Source organism: Mytilus edulis, unplaced genomic scaffold (assembly GCF_963676685.1).
Source record: "Mytilus edulis unplaced genomic scaffold, xbMytEdul2.2 SCAFFOLD_1573, whole genome shotgun sequence".
Classification (NCBI taxonomy): Eukaryota; Metazoa; Mollusca; class Bivalvia; order Mytilida; family Mytilidae; genus Mytilus; species Mytilus edulis.
Genome location: NW_027269017.1, coordinates 1 through 23,324, shown reverse-complemented (window position 1 = coordinate 23,324; position 23,324 = coordinate 1). Strand labels below are relative to the sequence as shown.

Below are 23,324 nucleotides of genomic sequence, written 5' to 3'. Positions count from 1 at the left end.
TCACCCCATTACCGCGTCCGATTCGTTATTTATGCGTGTTTCAAGGGAGATAAATCTTGTACTTAGAAAAAAGATGGGGATGACTTTTCAAAACGACGACAAAGGAAGGGACAAAATTCAGACGATATAATAGTGGTTGTCTTATTTCAACAGAGCTCGAACTACATTTTTTTCATTATTTGTAGAATATACAGTTATTTCTGCAACACTTTTCAGAGCGAGCCAAGAGGCTTTCGAAAGCGCCATTTTCAGCATCCAGAAAACGTGAAATAAATCGATCCCCATCCTCTGAACATGGCAGATGATAAGGTAAAATTACTCCCGATTTAAATTTCCCTTCTTTTGTTCTATCTAAATGTGTAATTATTTTTGGGGAAGAGGAAAAGGATTTGGAAAATATATGAACAATTTATGGGAAAAGGGGGATGGTTGGGACATTGATGAATTTGTAGAGCACACACCAAATAAAATATCTACAAGTATGACGAGACCAAAACGGGGACGATACATATGTTGCTTAAGTCTTATTTCCAGGAGAAATTGCCACATTAGTTTAACAGGATTACTGTTTGAGTGTTGCACAATTTGCAAAATCAAGATTTCATTCTAGGGTTCCCTTACTATGGTTTTTTTTACATATAATTTTACAGCCTATACAATACCTCTTATCGCTATTCCCGGCTGACCCAAGAAACTGTCCCGCTTGAACTTTTGATTGATGTCATACAACAATCAAATTGTATGTATTACAAATGTAGCTACAGGACCTTGTTTGACATAATTGCAAACTAATAGTAGCCTCACAGGACGCAATTACGACTGGACACAATTACGATTGATTTTCAATGTTTGCCCTCTGAGATCATATTTATTTATATTTATCAATAAATGTTTTTATAAATAAAAACCCTATTAAAATTCCCTTGTTTTCATGATACAGTAGACTCCACCTAATCGGATATCGGTTAATCGAATATATCGGCTATTGTAATATTATTTCAAAACACCGAACCATTCCCTATACATTTCAGTCAAAATACATCGGATAATCGAATATCGGTTATTAGAATATATCGGCTAATTGGATAGGAATATTCATGGAAAATGTCGTGAAAACCATGTACAATCGAATATTTTGAAATAATTTCATATTTTTTTGGACAGGAAATGAAGCCGGAAGTTACGCCATTACGAAGTTTAAGAAAACTTCAGTACAGAAATGTTTTATTTTATTAATAAAAACGATCTTTCATAGTCAAATAAAACATATTTTTTCTTATTGTCTTGTTTATTTTATGAATTTGATATTATATTCTGCCCAAGATGTGTTTGTTATGTGTTTATCCAAATGTGATCGTTATCATTTACTTCACAAACAATGACACGACAGAAATGATTAAAACTGTGCGTGATGTTCATCAATGTTTATTAAATATGAATGAATTGTACCTCTTTCTCAACAATTTATTAAAATATATATAGAAGTCCCGTGTAAAAACAAGGAATCGTCTGTCAATAGCATGTCCCAGGTGAAATACAATTATGTAACTTGTACACACGTACGCCATTTTCCTAATTTACATAATATTCAGCCTTTTATTTTGAACCACGACAGATAAGATAAAAAAGCAAAATTAATTGTACTCATCTTGTTGCCCAATTTTATAATCATAAACATAGTTGTATTACTTGAAATTGGAAAAGGGTTTCATAAATATAAAACGATTACAGCTAGAAGTTTACAGTCGGCATACATTCGTAGCTATTAATAGAATTTACCTGTGGCCTACTTCCGAGAATTCATAGCTATTTTTAGCTTTTACCTGTTTTAACACACAAATGAAACAAATCACGCAAAAAACAAGTCACATTATTCAAATGGTACATATTTTATTCAGGTAATCAACACATAATTAATAATTAATAATCAATAGACTGACAGATAAACAAAATACATTATTATCAACTAATCGATCTGTTACTCAATCAACCGAATTATCCGAACTTGTACCTGAAAAAACAATAAGATTAGTTACAAATTTCCATTAATAAAGCAGCTTTAATAGCTATAGGTATCTTAGGGTTGTGTCTGTCAATTTTGAAAAAAAACTTGGAGGAATATACGTTCATCGGCTAATTGAATATATCGGACAATCGGATATTTTTAGCTGACATTTTGGGTATCCGATTGGCCGGAGTCTACTGTATTACAATTTATGTGCACTTGGTGAATGTTGATGACAATGACAAAATCAATCTGAAAATATTATAAGAACGGCAATTTGGCCTGCAAGTTATATAAAAAAAAACATAAAGGTAAGTGCATATTGCCTTCTTTTGTTAATATATAGAAAGAAAAATATCTCCTGATTCTGTTCATATGCGTGATGTCTTTTATCTTGCCCAAAATAACCCCACAATTGACGTTTTTTAGACCCTTGTCCAGTGATATTGTTTGCCTGAAATTACTGGAGAATGAAGGCTTTTTCCCCTGGAGAAGAATCCCAATTTGAAAAAAAAATGGCTTAAAATTTTTCCCAAAAAGACAACTTTTTTCCCAAACAGTGCAGTCTCAGTAGTAATTGTGCATGAATACAAACTGAGAAACACTCATTTAAACATTTTTCATTCCTAAAATGACTATATGAGCAGATTTGAGGGTATTTTTGTGTATCATCACTGACAATAAGATGTCTTATTTCAAATTAGGGGTTTACCTCTTGAAAGGGGGTCTGCTAATTGAAGTCCCAGTCAAATTCATGGTTTATTATAAATTTCCCCAATTTGATAAAAATGACGCATATTTTCCCAATAAAAAAGGGTAGAGGTAGTTTTGAAAAAAGCCAACAATATCACTGCTTGTGACCCTATTTATGGTCAAATGAAAATATTTTAATTTTATCGAAAGTCCAGAAAACCCCGAAAAAATGTTGACCTATATAAAAAAAAGTTCATAGATGAATGATAAGTACACCTCCGAAATGGATAAACTTGAATTTAGTGCTCCTTCAAAGGAGGAACTTACACAAAAACCAAAAAAAAATCAGAAATCTTTCTTTACACATGACCGACATTTCGTCTGCAACCACTGCTGAAGTTATTGAAGTAAAAAACAAACTTGCGCATCTTATTTTCCCATGAAAATGTGTTAAGAGATAAAGATTAATGTATGCTTTATCAATCTAGACTGTTGCCATTGATTTCTTCTGCAAAATATATCAATATAGTGCTGTTCGGAATTGCGTCCATATGTGGCTCTCTTGACCCGTAAAACGAGGTCACACAAATCGTACTAAAGTATCCAAACGTGAATAAAAAATTATGTGGGATATGATGCAAAATGGAAAGCCTTCATACATCATTAATTCTATGGTATAAACAATTCAAGAAAAGTAGTCTACATAAAAAAATATTAATCACAGTACAAAAATCGTTCGTAATTGTGTCCGGTGAGGCTACATGTAATATGCATACAGGTGTGAAAACATCGACGGAAGCAGGACAAATCGCCCCACTGGCAAATCGGCCCACACCAAATCGCCCAACTTAATCACCAACTCGCCCCACTTTTTAAAAATCGCCCCACTTAATTTCTCCCCTGTCAACTCGCCCCACTTATTGTAAAAGGTAAAATCTACTGCAATATACAATTTTCAGGTCTACCAACTAGCCCCACTTAACCCTTTCAACGCTACACAATAAAATAGAAAAATGGCTGCTGCTGCTGCATTTTTTTTGTGTTCATTCATTAGAACAGTATATTCTTTTTCAGACTGCTGTATCTTTTTTATTATAAGAGATACAGAGAAAGTTATTGCATAAAAAATGCTCAGGAGAGTATGAACTGTAATGTAAGGCAGTTATTTCAGTAAAATTTTTATCAGGTTACCTGCATTTTCAGGTAATTACATTCATTTTTCTATTTTTTTGTGTAGCATTGAAAGGGTTAAACCATTATTTTTTTAAAATAAAATGATGTTTAGCATTCTTTAAGTATAATTGCAAATACATTTTCGTATCATTATTGGAGAATAACTTTAAACTTGTAAGCTTAGTTATTTGTACAACAATTGAAAAGAAACCTGTTAATTGTATTGAAGGATTTCAACAGCAATTTGATTTTAGAGCACTTCACTTAGGTTTTCATAGACCTATTGAAGTGGGGCAGGGACATAGATATACAACAGGATTGCATCTTTTTTCATTTGTGAGGCAAGTTGGCACTTTTAATTTCATCGTGGTTTATCTATTTGCCATGAGTGGGGCGAGTTGTCAGACCTTATTTCAGCGGGGTTTTAACCCTTTTCATAAGTAGGGCATGTTATCCTTCCTGTTTGCAATGGGATTTTACCCTTTTTCATAAGTGGGGCTAGTTGGTAAACAAGAGTGGTGCGATTTGCCAGTGGGGCAATTTGTCATGGATTCCTATAGACTGACTGTTTCCTACAACAAACAAAGGGGGTTGATGTAAGTTAACCCTTTCACCGATTGCTGCCCAGAGAGAAGCTACTCTGAGACGATGGCTTCCCTGGCTACTATTACTCAAGTGGGAGATCTTCACAATAAATGTCAATAAAAACTTGTTTGTAGTTATTTGTGTATTTATTTCATTCACTAACACCATGTTCACAGTTTTTTTCATGTTTTGATAATTTTTTATTCATAAAATATTCAAATTTTCAAATTTTCGGCATTATCTAGGTGAAATCCTCAAAATTCTGCTCTTCGAACCCAAATCGTAATTTTTAAACCCAAAACGGCAAAATTTCGAAAATTTTTATGAGGTTGTACAAATTCCTCACACTGAACGATGTCCATTCCAAGTGTTTTGTACATAAAACGACATTTTACTTCAAAAAAGTATACTAGTTTGGCTTCAATTCTTCCATATTCTTTCAAAAAAAATGTTCCCTCATTTCAAATTCTCGTAAATTCCGTAAATTTCGTCTGATTTTGACACGGTTTTCAACAAACAGAAGCGCCATGTTTACACTTTCATACGGGTATTCATCAAAGAAAGATAACTCATGTTTGCACTGTTTTGAGCGGGAAACATAAAAGATGTATTCCGATCCCGGTAAAACGGGACTCATCGTCAGCTGTCTGAAGCGTGAATCCCGGTAAACCGGGACTCATCGGCGAAAGGGTTAAGACATATAATATATTTTCAATTGATTTTTACAGCATGATGACTCAGTTGACGAATCTCCAGAAATCCATTTTGAACCTGTGATAAAGTTACCAGAAATAGAGGTTAAATCATTGGAAGAAGAGGAAGAAGAAGTATTAAAGTTGTTAGTATTAAAAATGTTGCATATTTAAGCTCACTTTGTCCATCTGAAGTCTAGGCTTCCCTCCTATTTCCTTTAAGGCTAAACAAACATGTGTGTAAAAGAATACAAGGCCACAATTAAAAATATTTCAGTTTGCCCAAACCCGACCCATGATGACTGGGTGTGGGTAGGTAGGTAAGCAAATTCTTTTTTCTGCCCCACCTACGATAGTAGGGGGGCATTATGTTTTCTGGTCTGTGCGTCCGTTCGTTCGTCCGTCTGTCCCGCTTCAGGTTAAAGTTTTTGGTCAAGGTAGTTTTCGATGAAGTTGAAGTCCAATCAACTTGAAACTTAGTACACATGTTCCTTATGATATGATCTTTCTAATTTAAAAGCAAAATTAAACAGGTTAAAGTAGGTTAAAGTTTTTGGTCAAGGTAGTTTTTGATGAAGTTGAAGTCCAATCAACTTGAAACTTAGTACACATGTTCCCTATGATATTATCTTTCTAATTTTAATGCCTAATTATATTTTTTATCCAATTTCGCGGTCCATTGAACATGGGAAATGATAGTGCGAGTGGGGCATCCGTGTACTTTGGACACATTCTTGTTTTATCAGAATTTGCATGAAAATATTAAAAGATCTTAAAACAGTATACATGTACACATATCTTTTTTCCCCCATCAAACCTTTGTAGAGACAACCAAAAGCCATGAATTTAAAACCTCTATAAATAAATTAGTCTACTATATGATTTGTATCCTGAGATGTTTATAACCCTGACAATTGCTAAATGTGTGAAAGGGCTGGTGGATTTATAAAGTGATTTTCAACAGTTATATCAACACGATGTTTGTGTAAAAAAAATATCAGCTGATTATGTAATGATTAAATTTGTTTGCAGTTTTTAAATCCTGAATCTATTACAATAGATTAAATGTCCTAAAATATTTATTTGAATTATTATATACCATCCATAGTTTGTGTCTTTCTTTTGTTTTGAAAACAAATTTATATTTTACATTATCACACAGGTAAACTAATTTGGCTATAAATAGATCAAAGCATGTTCTGTAGAATTTCAAACTAAAAACGTATTTGTTATAATTTTATTTCTTTCAATAATCATGTTAAATTTTTGAAAATAATCATTATTGATCAAATATTATTACATAAAGTTAACGTTTTCTGAAGACTATTTATTTTTTAACCGGATTTTTGTGACAAAAATGTCGGTTATTGATTTGGGGATGTACGGCGGGCGGTCGGCAATCAAATGTTGTCCGTGCATTAACTCATGAACCGTTCAACCAAAGCTTTTAATATTTTAATATGTTGTTACTGACAACTAAATGAAGGTCAAGTTCAATAATGGCGATTTTGACTTTTACCGTTCAGGAGTTATGGTTCTTGAAAGATTGAAAAATGGAGTTTCCAGTCGTGTCCGTGCATTAACTCATGAACCATTCAACCAAAGCTTTTAAAATTTTAATATGTTGTTACTGAAAACTAAATGAAGGTCAAGTTCAATAATGGTGAGTTTGACTTTTACCGTTCAGGAGTTATGGTTCTTGAAAGATTGAAAAATGGAGTTTCCAGTCGTGTCCGTGCATTAACTCAGGAACCGTTCAACCAAAGCTTTTAAAATTTTAATATGTTGTTACTGACAACTAAATGAAGGTCAAGTTCAATAATGGCGATTTTGACTTTTACCGTTCAGGAGTTATGGTTCTTGAAAGATTGAAAAGTGGAGTTTCCAGTCGTGTCCGTGCATTTACGCATGAACTGTTCTACCAATGCTTCCCAAATTTAAATATGTTGTTACTGATGACAAAATGGAGGTCAAGTTCAATAATGACGATTTTGACTTTTACTGTTCTGGAGTTATGGTTCTTGAAAGATTGAAAAATGGTGTTTCCGGTCGTGTCCGTGCATTTTCTCATGAACCATTCAACCAAAGCTTTTGAAATTTTTATATGTTGTTACTGATGAAAAAATAGAGGTCAAGTTTAATAATGACGATTTTGACTTTTACCGTTCGGGAGTTATGGTTCTTGAAAGATCGTAAAATGGCTTTTCCATTCATGTTGTTGCATTTACTCATGAACCATTCAATCTAAGCTTTTCAAATTTTAATATGTTGATACTGATGACAAAATGGAGGTCAATTTGATATTAACGATTTTCACTTTCACATTGATCAGTAATGGTTCTTGTGATATTGCCAGCACACAAATAAATGTTAATAAATCCGGTTTCTGTCGTTGTGACAGCCTCTTGTTTTGTCATGGTTCTAGAGGCTTCCTCACAAAATTATAGAAAATTGAACTTGCTAATGATGATAAAATATATTATTCCATAGCATGTTGATTTTGATAGCGAAATCAACATTTGATTGGTTGAAACTATCACACGTGACGTCGAACAAAACATCATTTTCACCTTTGAGTATCATATTCCCTTCCGAGAATCATATTCCCCTCTGAACGTCTGATTGCCTTGTGCGACGTTACTGGCGGTTAATGTTTAAATAAAATATTTAGGGTTTATTTTAAAAATTATTTCAAATCTTAAAACAAATAGAAAAGAATAAATAATGAATTAACTTGAAACCGGTACTGATTATCTTTGTGTATTTTGTGATTAGTTATAAAACATAACGAATAAGAAAACAATTATGTAAATTTCATATTCAGAAGTAAAAAAAAGCCTAGGCAGTGGAATAAAACATTCATTTCCCTTGGCTTCCTGAGATATGAAGATTTCTTCCCCCTCGAATGTTCACCCTCGAAATATGATATTTCTTGGGTGAACAAATCTTCATATTTCCCTCAGGCACGGGAAATAAATGTATAATAGCTCACTATGTGGTATGTATTTTGCTCAAAGTTGAAAGTATGTCATAATGATGACCAGGGTTTCCGCTGGCGGTCGCCATTTTCGCAAATTGCGAAAAAATTATAATTGTGGCGATAAAAATTCGTCATTTGCGAAAGAATTTGGCGAAAGAAATATATATAACGATGTGTTTTCCTCCATCTTGTTTATTTACTTTTTTTCCAGTTTCTCGGACTTTACTCGATCAGACAATACTCGGAATTCACCTTGACCTCATTAAGATTTGGACAGAAACTCAATAATCAGCTGATTGCATTTTATAGCTACCGACAACAAAGGACTAATTAATAAAGGTGTTGCTTGAATTGTTTGACAAAAAGATATGGTTAAATGGCTTCCGCTAAATGTCACATACAAAATTTATTTACCACTTTGAGACGCACGTGTTTAAGCAAACTTTGACGTCTCCTCTCCTTTTAAAGATAGTTTAGAAAAGCTGTTGTTGTGACGAAAAATTTTCAAAAGCAAGATATATCTCTGATTTAAAACTTTAATATCCTTTGACTTTAATATACTAGGTAATTGATTAGGGAGACTACTTTAAAGTCGTTTGAGTGACACACGTGTTTCAAGCATAGTTTTACGTCTCAACTTTTTCATTTACGATGGTCAAGAAAAAGAAAACTGTCGTTATGAAGAAATCTATCAAAAAGGTTGGGAACCCCTCGAATGAAAGTAACCCTTCAATGTAATGACTACACATGAAATGAGGGATCAATTTCATGTGATAAAAGCTTTTGTTTTGTTGTAAAAACCACTTCTTAGTACAAAAGGGCACATCAGTAATTTTCTTTTAAAGAAACTTTCCCTACGAACTATACTGGTATTATATGATCAAAACATGTCCATTAATTTTGTTATATTTCAGGACTTGTATCTTCTTTATTAATAAAAGTATAGTGGCCCCCTCATTTAGAAAAGTTGTTTAAAATACAATGAATATTTTTCCCTTTTAAGTTAAACAAATTCTGTTGTTTTAAAGTTAATGTTTAGTGTTTATTCATCAAAATGTAGACTCTAAAATAAGTGTGAGAGAATAACAATAGACACAATGGGGCAAAATCATCTTATTTTAGGTAGGGGGGGGGGGTGGGGGGGGGGGGGGGGGGGTAGAAAAAAAGTAAAATTTTAAACGAAAAATATATTTATGCTACTTGGCGAAAAAAATAATAAAGTGGCGAAAAATATATTGTTTTGGCGAAAGAGGTGGCGAAAAAAATAATTGACCCAGGGGAAACCCTGATGATGACCTATAGTTGCTACATTTTTGTACATGTAACTTCTACTTCATTAAAATTTGGTATCTGGTGGAAAACTGTCTTTTGGCAATCATACCACATCTTCAAATTTATTATTTTCATATTATTTATTTCACTGACTTTTGTTGAACAGAGTTTTAGTAAATATATAATTTTACATTTTCAGACGTGCAAAACTATTTCGATTTGACAATTCTTTTGACCCTCCAGAATGGAAAGAACGTGGAACTGGAGATTGTAAGCTGTTGAAGCATAAAGAAACTGGTTTGATACGTGTTCTTATGAGACGAGATAAAACACTGAAAGTTTGTGCTAATCATTTCAGTAGGTTTGAGTCATATTTTCCATCAAAGAATTCAATGAATTTATTTAATCATTACTTTAAAATCTTAATATGAAAAGCATTTTAGAAATTTTGGCCTGTGCTTTTAATCATCCATATTCCATTATTAAAAAAACTTAGTTAATCATTAGGTTGACTCTTTTAACTCCTTTATAAATCTTCAATTATTTCATAAAGAGTTGATAAATACTGAAAATTGGGGATGTTCTAAGCAATGAAAATGGACAATTTGATTAACATATTTCCTACGAAAAAGAGTCAACCATCTTTAGTCTGCATATATATAGTGCTCACTTCTTGTTTGCATTCTGGAATATTTTTTTTAACTCTGTTCCTTATTGTAGTTACAGCCCAGATGGAATTAAAGCCAAACTGTGGCAGTGATCGTGCCTGGTTATGGAGTGTGGCGGCTGATTATGCAGATGAAGAAGCCAAGCCAGAAACATTGGCAATACGATTTGCTAATGCTGAAAGTAGGTCATGAATATTGATTTGAAAAATATTTTTGAAAGGAAGGTATCTACCAGAGAATTGAAAAAAATTTTCTCCACAGATCATTGACTAAAAAGTTCAGTAAAGAGTGCATTCAATTATCTCTGAAAGTTGTAATTGTCACATGGTTTTTTGGATGAGCCTTTTATAAAACGTGAGATTTAACTGCTTCAGTGGGCTGTTGTTAGGTACAATGTGTTGAAGGGAAAATTTGAAGACTGGTCCAAGACATCCAAAGTTAAAATTTATATAATGTTTTATGTTAAAAGTGCACTTTCCTGTAATGTTCTTTTAACTTCACATAGTTGAAAGATCAAAGGTGAGTGCTACAGTAAACAAAAGTTAATTAGCAAAGCAAGTATTTGTACTTGACTTTGTCAGTCACTTTTTGACAACATTTCAATAACCATGATAACACATCTAAAACTAGCTTTATTTTCAAGACAAACAATATGCATGGCTATGTTTTTTTATTTTTTGTATTTTTCCTTTAAGTTGAAGGAATGATTTGTTTACATAATTTATATGACGTTAATTATTCATTGTATTGTGGCAGCCTTGAAAGCCAAAATTAACCTCATGCCAGTTGGTTTGGCTGAACTAAATTTCTACCTGTTCAAGTTTCAGTTAAAATAAACTGATCGATATATCTTTTGTGCACACAAAACTTTATTCAAGAAATTTGGAAAGCCCCCAAAAATAAAACTTAAATCCAAAAGGGGTCTTGATAGACAATTCTTATATTTTTTTCACCTTTTGACTCCTGAGTATATGACCATTGATCAATTATTTAAATCCAAAATTGAAGTTTGTAATGTAAATATGGACTATAGAACCGCTATACTGTCTAAAAATAAACTTCTGCTATTTGTTGTCATTATAAGCCTTTGTTGTACAAGGTTAAGAATAAGGAGGTATTAATCCTTTATTTATTACTTATAGCACTGGCCATCTTATTGGGCACTTTTAATAATAAAGTTTTGTAGGCCTGTACACCATTGATAAATACATCAAATTTGGTATGATGATAGTATTGTGACGGGCGGACTGAAATATCATGTGGAGTGTCACATATATATCTGACCTTATCTGCCGTTTCTTTCTTCACTTGATATCAAGAATCAGAAAAATTTACAATGCACACTTACACATTGATGAACTCTAAACTGAAAATTGAAAATCAAAAAATACCACCAAACATCAGAATTGGCTTAATTTTATTGTGCTGTAAAGCCGTTCTTAAACATATTTCCTCCCTGCCTAGTAAAAAAAATCACAAATCCATTTAAAAGTAGTGAAATTAAGTTTATTAAGCTGTTTTATAACTTCTTTAAAAAGAAAAGATTCAATGATATGCATCTCCTGCTTGAAAAGACCCTGCAAATTTTAAACAACTTTGGCAACCTATAATTAGAAAATAACAGAAAAAATATTCATGTAAATAGATGATACTTTATATATATATTTATATAGCTTGCATATTACTTGTTTTATTTCACTTGACTGAGCGGGGTTTAACCAATTTCGCTATTGAATGCCAGTCCATCTATAGACATTGGGATAAACTCATCAAAGAAGTATCCATACACACAAGTTCTTTTGTATATTCGTTGGTCTCTCTGATAGGTGATTAAAAATCAATAATAATTATAACAGCAATCATCCTTATCACACACATCTTCAAATAGACTGTCCTTATGCAAATTGAAACATAAGCTCCGCTCGATCAGTTGAAATAACATTGGTAATACATGCCTAAATTTGGAAGCGATGAAAGTTTACCTTAAAAGAAATTCCCCTTTTAAATTCTGTTTAGTATTTGGTACTGTGGATTATTATTTATTCGTTTGATACAAATTTTCGTTGGTTTGGTGCTTATAAGTGAACCACAAATTCAAATGTTCAATAATTTACAAATTGTCTATAAGCTTCGTATGCAGAGATAGACAAAACCATAAAATCAAATATCTACCAAAATGCAAGTTTCCCTCAATCCACAAAAATTGGTACCCATGAAAAATAAATGAATCCACAGTGTAATAACTATGGAATGATGATAGTATAGTGACGGGCGGACTGAAATTTGAATGTTGAGTGTCACTTATATCTGACCTTATCAATCATTCTGTCTATACTATTAGTCTGACAGTACAAATAATTTGATACACTTATTTTATCTAAAATGATAACAATATATGCCGTTTTTTATTGAAGAGTAATCACTGTTTTTCAAATACCATTCAACAAAAACAATTATTGCCCCTTTAGGTTTGAAATCCTGTCATCAAACAATCAGGGATCCTCTATGGCTGAGTTGTCTAAGTGGTTCAACTCAAGGGTCCGGAAACGGTCATATTTGCCAGTCATGTCCTAAACTGAAACTATAATGTCCTAAACTTTTAATTGGGATTTAGGTCAAATTTTATTTTTCTACATTAATAATTTCGGTCATTTCGTTTAGATCGACTTTCAAAATCGCCATTTTGAACATATTTTTGTTTAATTATCGACTTCCTGTAATTAAACTGTCACTCCAATAAAGTGTTATAATCCTGAGGGCCCTCCTAATAACTATATTAATGCCTCAGGGAGCTATATTGGCTAATGATTGCTAATCTATTTACCTGTGTTTTTAATTCATTGTAATTCACACCTGGCAATTAATCACAAGCTCCAAACTATTATTATAAAGAAATAAAAATTCCATACCAACTGGCTTCAATATTTAATTACTCAACAAGTCAGACAATTGTCAATTATGATTTGAAATCAAATTAAAACTTGGTTTAATTTTGTAGAAAAAAATATTTTTTTACTTCTAACACACGTGCTTTGTTTACTAAGTAATACGCATGCTTGAAATTCTCTTCCACAGATTTAGACAATTAATCGTAAATTTTAAATAATTTCATCCTAAATAAAGCCAGTGCAACTACTTTAATTAATATTCTTACACTATTAAAGATAAAATATTAAAAAGCCGATGATTTCCTGTGATTTGGATAAACAAACTAATCCGGAAATGAGTCCAGAATTGTTCGTTTTAGTATTGTTGCAGTACATCCGGTTTGAATTTTGACTTCAGAATCGAAAGAAACGTAAGCGATAACTGAGAATATTATCGTTTTGAGTCATTAAAATCATTTTATTTTTAAACTGCTGCCTTCCCTTAATTGCCCTTGATCGATTTTTGAAAAATGGTAGGACAAATCATGAAGTAAATGCGATGCAACTGTGAAACAAGTTTGTTGATGCTACGAACATGACGATCGAGTATGAGCATACTCATAATGAGTCTCATACAGTAATGTGATTTTGGCAATCATCTTTTGAAAAGGGGTATCAACTTTTAAGTTGTATGAAAATGACCGAAATTAGGTGCAAAAATTTCCGGATCCTTGGTTCAACTACTGTTTTACTAGCATGTCAACTCAGGTTGTCTATTTTTCTGTTAATGGTTGGTGGTTCTCTCAGGGCACTCTGGCTGCCACAAAAATAACCAGAATGCTGAAAGTGGCATTCAACACAATCAATCATTTGATGTTTTCATGTCTTCTGTCGAGAGTTTTTTGTTCAATTTGAGCTAGAAACCTGTAGTCTTAATTCTCTTTCCAGTTTGAAAATAGTGCACTTACCTTAATCACAAGACTTGAAATGTTGTATAAAGATACTGTAAACCAACTTATTTTCGCATTTTACCCTTTCTTTACCACTTCGCAGGTATTTAATTTCACGATTTTCTGATTTACTTGATGAAGTTTAATCAGGAATAATGGAAGTTTTACATATTCATGACGATTTAAATTCGCAGTTTTTTTTTCTAATCGCGAAAATAAATTGCTCTCGAAAATAAGTTGGCTTACAGTATAAAAGTATATTCAGATGAGAGGGTAAAGATATCTGTCAAATTTGGTATGATGATAGTATAGTGACGGGCGGACTGAAATATCATGTGGAGTGTCACTTATATCTGACCCAATCAGTCATTTTGTGTTTACTAACATCATAAACATGACACTAGTGATCATCTCAAACACTTCAATGTTACAATTCAAAAAAAGATCTTCATCTGCAAGAGTGAACAATGTGTTTTATAAAATTGTTTCAATGATTTAAAGAATTGTTCAAAACCCTATGTAAAGTTTAACTGATGTGTATGCTGTGTATGTAAAAAGGAAGGTGTTTAGAATATGATGTCAATGTCAAATCTTTGGTTATTATTAAAATCAAAGATTGTCTACACTTTTGAATGGATGATTTGAGGATTTCTATTTGTAGAAAAATAGTGTTTATGGTTGCTGTTACAACATGTAAACTCTTGATGTTGAAGTTTTGTCTCAGATTTTAGCATAATTTTGAAGTCTATATATCCCATAGAAAATGGTGTGTTCTTTAGTGAGGCTTTCACAAGCATTCTCCTATAATTCTCTTTAACCTGATATAGTTAAGATAAAGGAAGAGTGCTACAGTAACCAGGAAGATAATTAGCAAAACAAGTTGTGTGTGCTTGACTTTGTCAGTCCCTTCCTTACAGATAGTGCCATAGTTCCATAAAGGGATTAGGGAAATGGGAATTGCCTTATGACTATTGGGTAAAAATACAACTTAATGGAAAACATGTAATCTGATGCTAATATAAAATTACCACGCAGCTTTTTGTATGTACAAACATTGAAAGGTATTGTTGAATAATGATTAATGTAGGTACAGTAAGATGAAATGATTTTGTGGTTTAATATAAAGTTATCAAATGTGGTATGATGATATTATAGTGACGGGCGGACTGAATTCTCTATGTTGAGTGTCACTTATATCTGACCCAGTCATTCTGTGTTGACCTAAACCATTTGAAATAAATCAAAATGCTTGATTACAAAAACATTCTGAAAAGTGATGTGTATGCTATATGGTTGAAAAAATATTTTGAACAGTACAGAGGAAAAGCCTGTAAGAGTAATATTAAATGTAGGAGATAAGAGTAAAATAAAATAACAACAATGTTTAGTATAAGGAAAGAACAAAAGTGTGTATATAGCATGAAGGAATATGTTTTAGCTTTCAAATCTTTTGCCAATTCTGTTGAATAAATGTTCTTGTTGACACTAAAAAACTGTTTTCACAGGGTGATCTTAGGATATCCTCCTTAGTAAAATTTTGGTATAAATTAATACAAAACATTGACTCATTCATAAATTGACCAAACATTTAAGCATGATTTTGATGGACTTCAAATGAAACAAAAGTATGAAGGAAGATTGTTTTATGATATTTTATCTGGTACATCAACATAATGTTGGCTTTGAAAGCACTTCCATGTATTCTCTTTAATTTCATATAGTTGAAAGATAAAATAGAAGTGCTATAATAAATAGATAGATAATTAGCAAAGCAAGCTGTGTGTGCTTGACTTTGTCAGTCCCTTTCTGACAATAATTTTTGGCCCTCCCTTCTTAACAGATACCTTTCATCTCCTTTTTATTCATATTTAAACAAATATTTTATGGATTTTCAATGGAAAAGAAAGTAGGAAGGGTAACACCCTAACATAGGTCAAGATTAAAGTCACATTGGATTGATCAAAAGCACTTAGCATTACACATTTTGGCTCTGATCAACATACCCCATCTTCTTATATCTATATTTCTATAATGATAGTGTAGTTTCTATCTTTCAAATTTGGTATGATGATAGAAAAGTGACGGGCGGACTGAAATCTCCATGTTGAGTGTCACTATTATCTGACCCAATCACTCATTCTGTTCAGATTATTGATTCAGGTAATTCAGTAGATTTGTATATTACTATTCAAAGTGAGTGAAGAAAAAGATTAAAAATAAATCAATCTTTTAATGTTAATTTATTATATCTTCCGTCTTCCTAAATATTTTTTGAATGAAACTAATACCTGATGTATCCAGTAGCAATGGGGGAGTTCCCCTACCATCCCTAAATCCACATCTGCATAGTCCTTAATCTCTTCATTATTTATAACTAGTCAGTCTAGTGCAGTTATCTTTTAAAAGCAGCTCTTTGATTGTACATGAATTGAAATGGTTTTGTTTAAACGAAAGTATTGATGATACAAACATGACATCAGATATGTCTTCAATGTCTTTGTAAATTTGGTATGATGATAGTATAGTGACGGGCGGACTGAAATCTCTATGTTGAGTGTCACTTATATCTGACCCAATCATTGACATTCTGTCTTTACTTAGACAATTTTTAAATATGCCAAGGTTCAGTCACTTGTAGATTTCAATTATTTGTAAAATTGTGATTAAGGTTGTTGACATAAATTTATGATTTTCCTTGGCTTCAAAAATCAAATATAATTAAGAAGGCACATTTTCTGAAGTGATTAAAAACAATCTATTTGCTTAGAATGCACTTTCCTATAACTATCTTTTAACCTGATATAGTTAGAAGATAAAGGAAGAGTGCAACAGTAACCAGGAAGATAATTAGCAAAACAAGTGTTGTGTGCTTGACTTTGTCAGTCCCTTCCTTACAGTCATTGCTATAGTTCCTAGTATATGTAAAATGAGAAAATATTTTTATCTTCATTCTCTTTTTAAACATATTGGCTTTTGTTTTAAATATGGGATAATTGTAAAAATTGTCTTGATAATCTCATCTTGTCATTATTCAGATAAGAGCTGCCAAGGCCTTTTATAAAAACATATTCTGCAGCAAGAAGTAATTTTTTGATTTGATATTTCAAAAAGTTAAACTATGGTTCTATTATCTTTGGTCATGGCAAACACTTCAAGTCAGCTGATTATATGCAAGTCTATATATTATTATATATTAAAGAACAGATGGAAGTCTATATTTGGTATGATGATAGTATAGTGACGGGCGGACTGAATTCTCCATGTTGAGTGTCACTTATATCTGACCTAATCACTGAACTGTCTTAACTCCTGGCCATTATATAAAGTGAATATAGTATTGTGACAAGCACACTAAAATCTGCATGTACAGGGTGGCATAAACCTTAAATGTTGTCTTCTCATCTATGAAAATCTGTGTCCTGAATATAATATCTCAGAGTTTTTAGCTCACCTGTCCCGAAGGGACAAGTGAGCTTATGCCATCACTTGGCGTCCGTCGTCTGTCGTCGTAAACTATTTCAAGAATCTTCTCCTCTGAAACTACTGGGCCAAATACTTTTCAAACTTAACTGAATGTTCCTTAGGGTATCTAATTTATAAATTGTATCCGAAGTTTTGATCTATCAACAAACATGGTCGCCATTGCTAAAAATAGAACATAGGGGTCAAATGCAGTTTTTGGCTTATAACTCAAAAACCAAAGCATTTAGAGCAAATCTGACATGGGTTAATATTGTTTATCAGGTCAAGATCTATCTGCCCTGAAATTTTCAGATGAAACAGACAACCCGTTGTTGGGTTGCTGCCCCTGAATTGGTAATTTTAAGGAAATTTTGCTGTTTTTGGTTATTATCTTGAATATTATTATAGATAGAGATAAACTGTAAACAGGGAATAATGTTCAGCAAAGTAAGATTTACAAATAAGTCAACATGACGGAAATGGTCAGTTGACCCCTTTAGGAGTTATTGCCCTTTATAGTCAATTTTTAACCATTTTTCGTAAATCTTAGTAATCTTTTACAAAAATCTTCTCCTCTGAAACTACTGGGCCAAATACTTCCAAACTTTAACTGAATGTTCCTTAGGGTATCTAGTTTGTAAATTGTATCCGAAGTTATGATCTATCAACAAACATGGTCGCCATTGCTAAAAATAGAACATAGGGGTCAAATACAGTTTTTGGCTTATAACTCAAAAACCAAAGCATTTAGAGCAAATCTGACATGGGGTAATATTGTTTATCAGATCAAGATCTATCTGCCCTGAAATTTTCAGATGAATCAGACAACCCGTTGTTGGGTTGCTGCCCCTGAATTGGTAATTTTTAAGGAAATTTTGCTGTTTTTGGTTATTATCTTGAATATTATTATAGATAGAGATAAACTGTAAACAGGAATAATGTTCAGCCAAAGTAAGATTTACAAATAAGTCAACATGACGGAAATGGTCAGTTGACCCCTTTAGGAGTTATTGCCCTTTATAGTCAATTTTTAACCATTTTTCGTAAATCTTAGTTATCTTTTACAAAAATCTTCTCCTCTGAGAACAGTAAACAGCAATAATGTTCAGCAAATTAGATCTTCAATTAAGTCAAATTGACCAAAAATTGTCAATTGACCACTTAAGGAGTTATTGCCCTTTAAAGACTTTTTTCACAATTTGTTCATCATGTTGACTTACTTTAAAAAATCTTCTCCTTTGAAACTGCTGTATCAATTTCAGCCAAACTTAGGCTAAATGAGTTTCAGAGTATCTAGTATAAAATTTTATATTTTATTTCCTTGTATGTCAAGAAACATAGCTCCTATGGCTAAGATAGAACATAGGAGAAAATGATTATTTTTTTTGGCTTTTGAAGAAAATAGGAAGATCCAAAAAACATTTAAATAAATTGAAAAGCCAAAATAATCATTGATGAGAGATTTAACCAAAAGAATTAAGGTGAGCGATTCAGGCTCTTGAGAGCCTCTTGTTATATATGCCTTTATGGGACTTATATTGCTATACATTGGTACCATTGTCTGTCATGGTAATTTTGGACAATAACTTAAAAAATTAAAATTTATATTTATTCTGATATGACTTTTAGGGGTTTGGAATTTTAGTCGTTGAAAAAAGACGGAAGTTTCATGCCCTTATTGGGCAGCTCTTTATTTTCCTGGTTGTAATGCCTTATTTTTGACATGTTCATGTCAACTTTGAATGCGCTTCCATATAATTTTCTTTTAATGTTCTATAGTTAAAAGATAAAATAGAAGTGCTACAGTAATCAGAAAGATAATTAGCAAAGCAAGCTACTGTGCTTGACTTTGTCAGTCCCTTTGTTACAGTCATACATTTGAATTATTCTTTATTAGAACTTTTTAACAGAATGGAGTTTTCGTTACAAACATTTTCCATGTAGGGGTTCATCTTGCCAGAATAAGCTCTATTGGTTGTGAACCTATTACATTTGTTGAATGATGATTGTATAGTGACGGGCGGACCGAAATCCCATGTAGAGTGTCACTTATATATCTGACTTGCAAAATAATAAAGTTACTGAAACTGTCTTGTCTCATGTTAGTTGAAAATAAAGGAACCTGTTTAATTTATCCATTCAAAAAATCCCTCTAATGTATAGAGCTACTTTGTAAGTCGCATCTAGGCCATTGGCACACATTTTGAGTAGAAATTAACTTTATTTTTAGTTTTATCAATGTCACGCAGGTGTTCAATCAAATTATATGTATTGCAGTATAGAATTAAAATATGAAATTGCATTTACTTATTAAAATACTACCAAGCTTTTCTGGATATCAACCCATATCCAATCTTACTGGCAGGTCTGCTCTATCTACAAACTCCATTGAAAAAATACTTACCAACTTTTAATCAGACCTGAGTTGAAAAGAAACTTTTTCCCCTGTCAAATATTTGGTATAGTTGGATGTTTAAATGATCAAGGTATTACAAAGACAAGATTTTCTGTCAGTAAATACTGAAATGTTTAATTTGGTGACAGTAAAAACTTTAGTTTACTATTTCAGAGGGAATGCACCTGAAAATTGACACACTTTTCAGTACGCACAAAAATTAAAGGTAGAGTCATTACTGACAATATGAACATCAGTGCTATCTCGTCACTATGATAGTTTATGCTTTTGTTTTCAGATGCACAGAAATTCAATGAAAAATTTAATGAAGCAAAGACGAGCAATGTAAAGCTACTAGAGAAAGAAAAATTAGGTAAGTTCATGTCATACTTTAACATTGCCTGCAAAGAAAGAAGGTGCAATGGCCAGACAAAACATGTCTTTACCACAATTGGCATACTATTCAAGTTTTTATACGACCGCAAATTTTGAAAAAATTTTCGTCGTATATTGCTATCACGTCGGCGTCGTCGGCGTCGTCGTCGTCGTCGTCCGAATACTTTTAGTTTTCGCACTCTAACTTTAGTAAAAGTGAAAAGAAATCTATGAAATTTTAACACAAGGTTTATGACCACAAAAGGAAGGTTGGGATTGATTTTGGGAGTTTTGGTCCCAACATTTTAGGAATTAGGGGCCAAAAAGGGCCTAAATAAGCATTTTTCTTGGTTTTCGCACTATAACTTTAGTTTAAGTTAATAGAAACTTATGAAATGTTGACACAAGGTTTATGACCACAAAAGGAAGGTTGGGATTGATTTTGGGAAGTTTTGGTTCCAACAGTTTAGGAATTAGGGGCCAAAAAAGGGCCCCAAATAAGCATTATTCTTGGTTTTCGCACAATAACTTTATAAGTGAATAGATATCTATAAAATTTCAACACAAGGTGTATGACCACAAAAGGAAGGTTGGTATTGATTTTTGGAGTTTTGGTCCTAACAGTTTAGGAATAAGGGGCCCAAAGGGTCCAAAATTAAACTTTGTTTGATTTCATCAAAAATTAAATAATTGGGGTTCTTTGATATGCTGAATCTAACTGTGTATGTAGATTCTTAATTTTTGGTCCCGTTTTCAAATTGGTCTACATTAAAGTCCAAAGGGTCCAAAATTAAACTTAGTTTGATTTTAACAAAAATTGAATCCTTGGGGTTCTTTGATATGCTGAATCTGAACGTTGTACTTAGATTATTGATTATTGGTCCAGTTTTCAAGTTGGTCCAGTTCGGGGTCCAAAATTAAACTTGTTTTGATTTCATCAAAATTGAATAATTGGGGTTCTTTGATATGCCAAATCTAACTGTGTTAGTAGATTCTTAATTTTTTGGTCCCGTTTTCAAATTGGTCTTCATTAAGGTCCAAAGGGTCCAAAATTAAACTAAGTTTGATTTTAACAAAAATTAAATTCTTGGGCTTCTTTGATATGCTGAATCTAAACGTGTACTTAGATTTTTGATTATGGGCCCAGTTTTCAAGTTGGTTCCAAACAGGATTCAAAATTATTATATTAAGTATTGTGCAATAGCAAGAAATTTTCAATTGCACAGTATTCAGCAATAGCAAGAAATCTTCAATTGTACAGTAATTGTGCAATAGCAAGAAATTTTCAATTGCACAGTATGGTTCAATAGCAAGAAATCTTCAATTGACAGTATTGCTCAATAGCAAGAAATATCTTTATTGCACAATATTGTGAAATAGCAAATCAATTTTCAGTTATTTGGAGTTATCTTTCTTTGTCCAGAATAGATATTTGTGCAGTAGCAAGATATTTTCAATATTCTTTGAAAATTTGAGTTATCTTTCTTTGTCCAGAATAGTAGTTGAATCATTTTAAATCATTGTTTTATACAATATACAATGTATTTTCACTTTTACTACCAACTGATAAATTAAAACAATCTTTACCATTCAGTGATAAAAAGCACTTTTTTTACATTTTAATATTTTATGATGTATTTAAATGAGCAGTTATTGTTGCAAACTCCATTAGAAATTTGAATTGAGATCAGTTTTGGAATAAGGAAAGGGGGATGTGAAAACAAATTGGGGGGGGGGGGGGGGGTCAATTTTTCTCATTTCATATTTCATAAATAAAAAGAAAATTTCTTCAAACATTTTTGAGAGGATTAATATTCAACAGCATAGCGAATTTTTATTTTTTAAGTTCATTAGACCACATTCATTCTGTGTCACCAACCTATGCTGTGTCAACTATTTAATCACAATCCAAATTTAGAGCTGAATCCAGCTTGAATGTTGTGTCCATACTTTCCCCCAACCATTCAGGGTTCAACCTCTGCGGTCGTATAAAGCTACGCCCTGCGGAGCATCTGGTTTTTAAATCTATTTTAAATCGCCTTATTTCCTTTTGGTGTTGAATAATTTGAATTGATATTTTTTTTTATTTTAGGGGCAGTGTGTTTTAGTTTTTGAAGGGGGAAAACTATGTAACTGTTAAAAAGACAAAAAAAGGGACTCACAATATTCTGTGATTAAAAGATGAATGCTAAAAATTGTATGATACAGAAGCTAAAAAACGTTTGAAAAATTTCTTAGCAGACCAGATTATAAATAATAGTTGATTTAACAAATTTTTTTTAGGAGGGAATGTTTCATTAAAATTTAATTTTGAATGATGGAGAACAATCATGTGCACTTTCAATATCAAATTTATTTCTGTAGCAGAATACTTGTGCTATCCGTAACAATGTCAAAACAATGCAAATAAAAAACAAAGAAAAAAATTGATTAAACTCTTAATTTCATGGTTGCAGCATTAAAATGTTATTACAGTCAACCTGTATTGAAAAGTCACTCTTGTGAAGTATCAGATATCACAGCTTAAAGGAGGTGACTTTCTAAAAGAGGTTCCAAAAAATTATGATTCTTACATTGGAACAGGGTCATAGGGAAACTCTTTTGGTGTTTTCAATTCGTAGAGTCATGGTTCTTGAAGGTAATTATAACATTCTCTTTTTGATTGACAGGAAGACTGGAAAATGGAGATGGAGATAATAAAGATGCCAATAAAGTGGCTGAGAAGTTGGGTGAGATGTCGGTGAAATCAGACAGTAGTGAAAACAAAGTGGATAATAAGACTGATGACCAGAAGACTGTAACGAGTGAAGAGAAAACAGACACAAAAAGACCAGAAAAAGGAGGAAGATTCTCCAAAAAAGACGGATAGTGTTTCGTGAAGCCTTGGGAGATTGCCCAGCAATGTAAATCAGCTATTGCGACAATATTTTTAGTTCCTCGTTTGTGGGAGGTAAACAAGAAGACTTGTATAATCAATTGTATGGCTTGGATAGGGATAAACATTGTCACCGGTTCTCAAAGTTGATAATCAGTTGTTTAATCTGTCATCTCATAAACATGGGGGAAAATGTCATCTTATTTACGAAAAACTTGTATATTTAGTTGTATGTCTTGGAAAGATAATTAACATTGTCATCAGTTTTCAAAAATGAAAAGTTTTGACTGTTAACAGTTGATATTGTTTAATTTGTCATGTCATAAATGTGG

The 23,324-nt window shown here is 32.3% G+C and overlaps 1 protein-coding gene across 1 annotated transcript; it reads left to right on the top strand.

Annotated features, from left to right (window-relative positions):
* Positions 1-29: 29 nt before the first annotated feature.
* Positions 30-23,318, top strand: LOC139509388 (ran-specific GTPase-activating protein-like). Its single transcript, XM_071296144.1, has 6 exons — positions 30-309; positions 5,185-5,294; positions 9,600-9,757; positions 10,121-10,249; positions 20,041-20,115; positions 22,787-23,318. Exons 1-6 carry the CDS (start codon positions 295-297, stop codon positions 22,984-22,986), a joined length of 687 nt encoding a protein of 228 aa, XP_071152245.1. The 5' UTR covers positions 30-294; the 3' UTR covers positions 22,987-23,318.
* Positions 23,319-23,324: the final 6 nt, after the last annotated feature.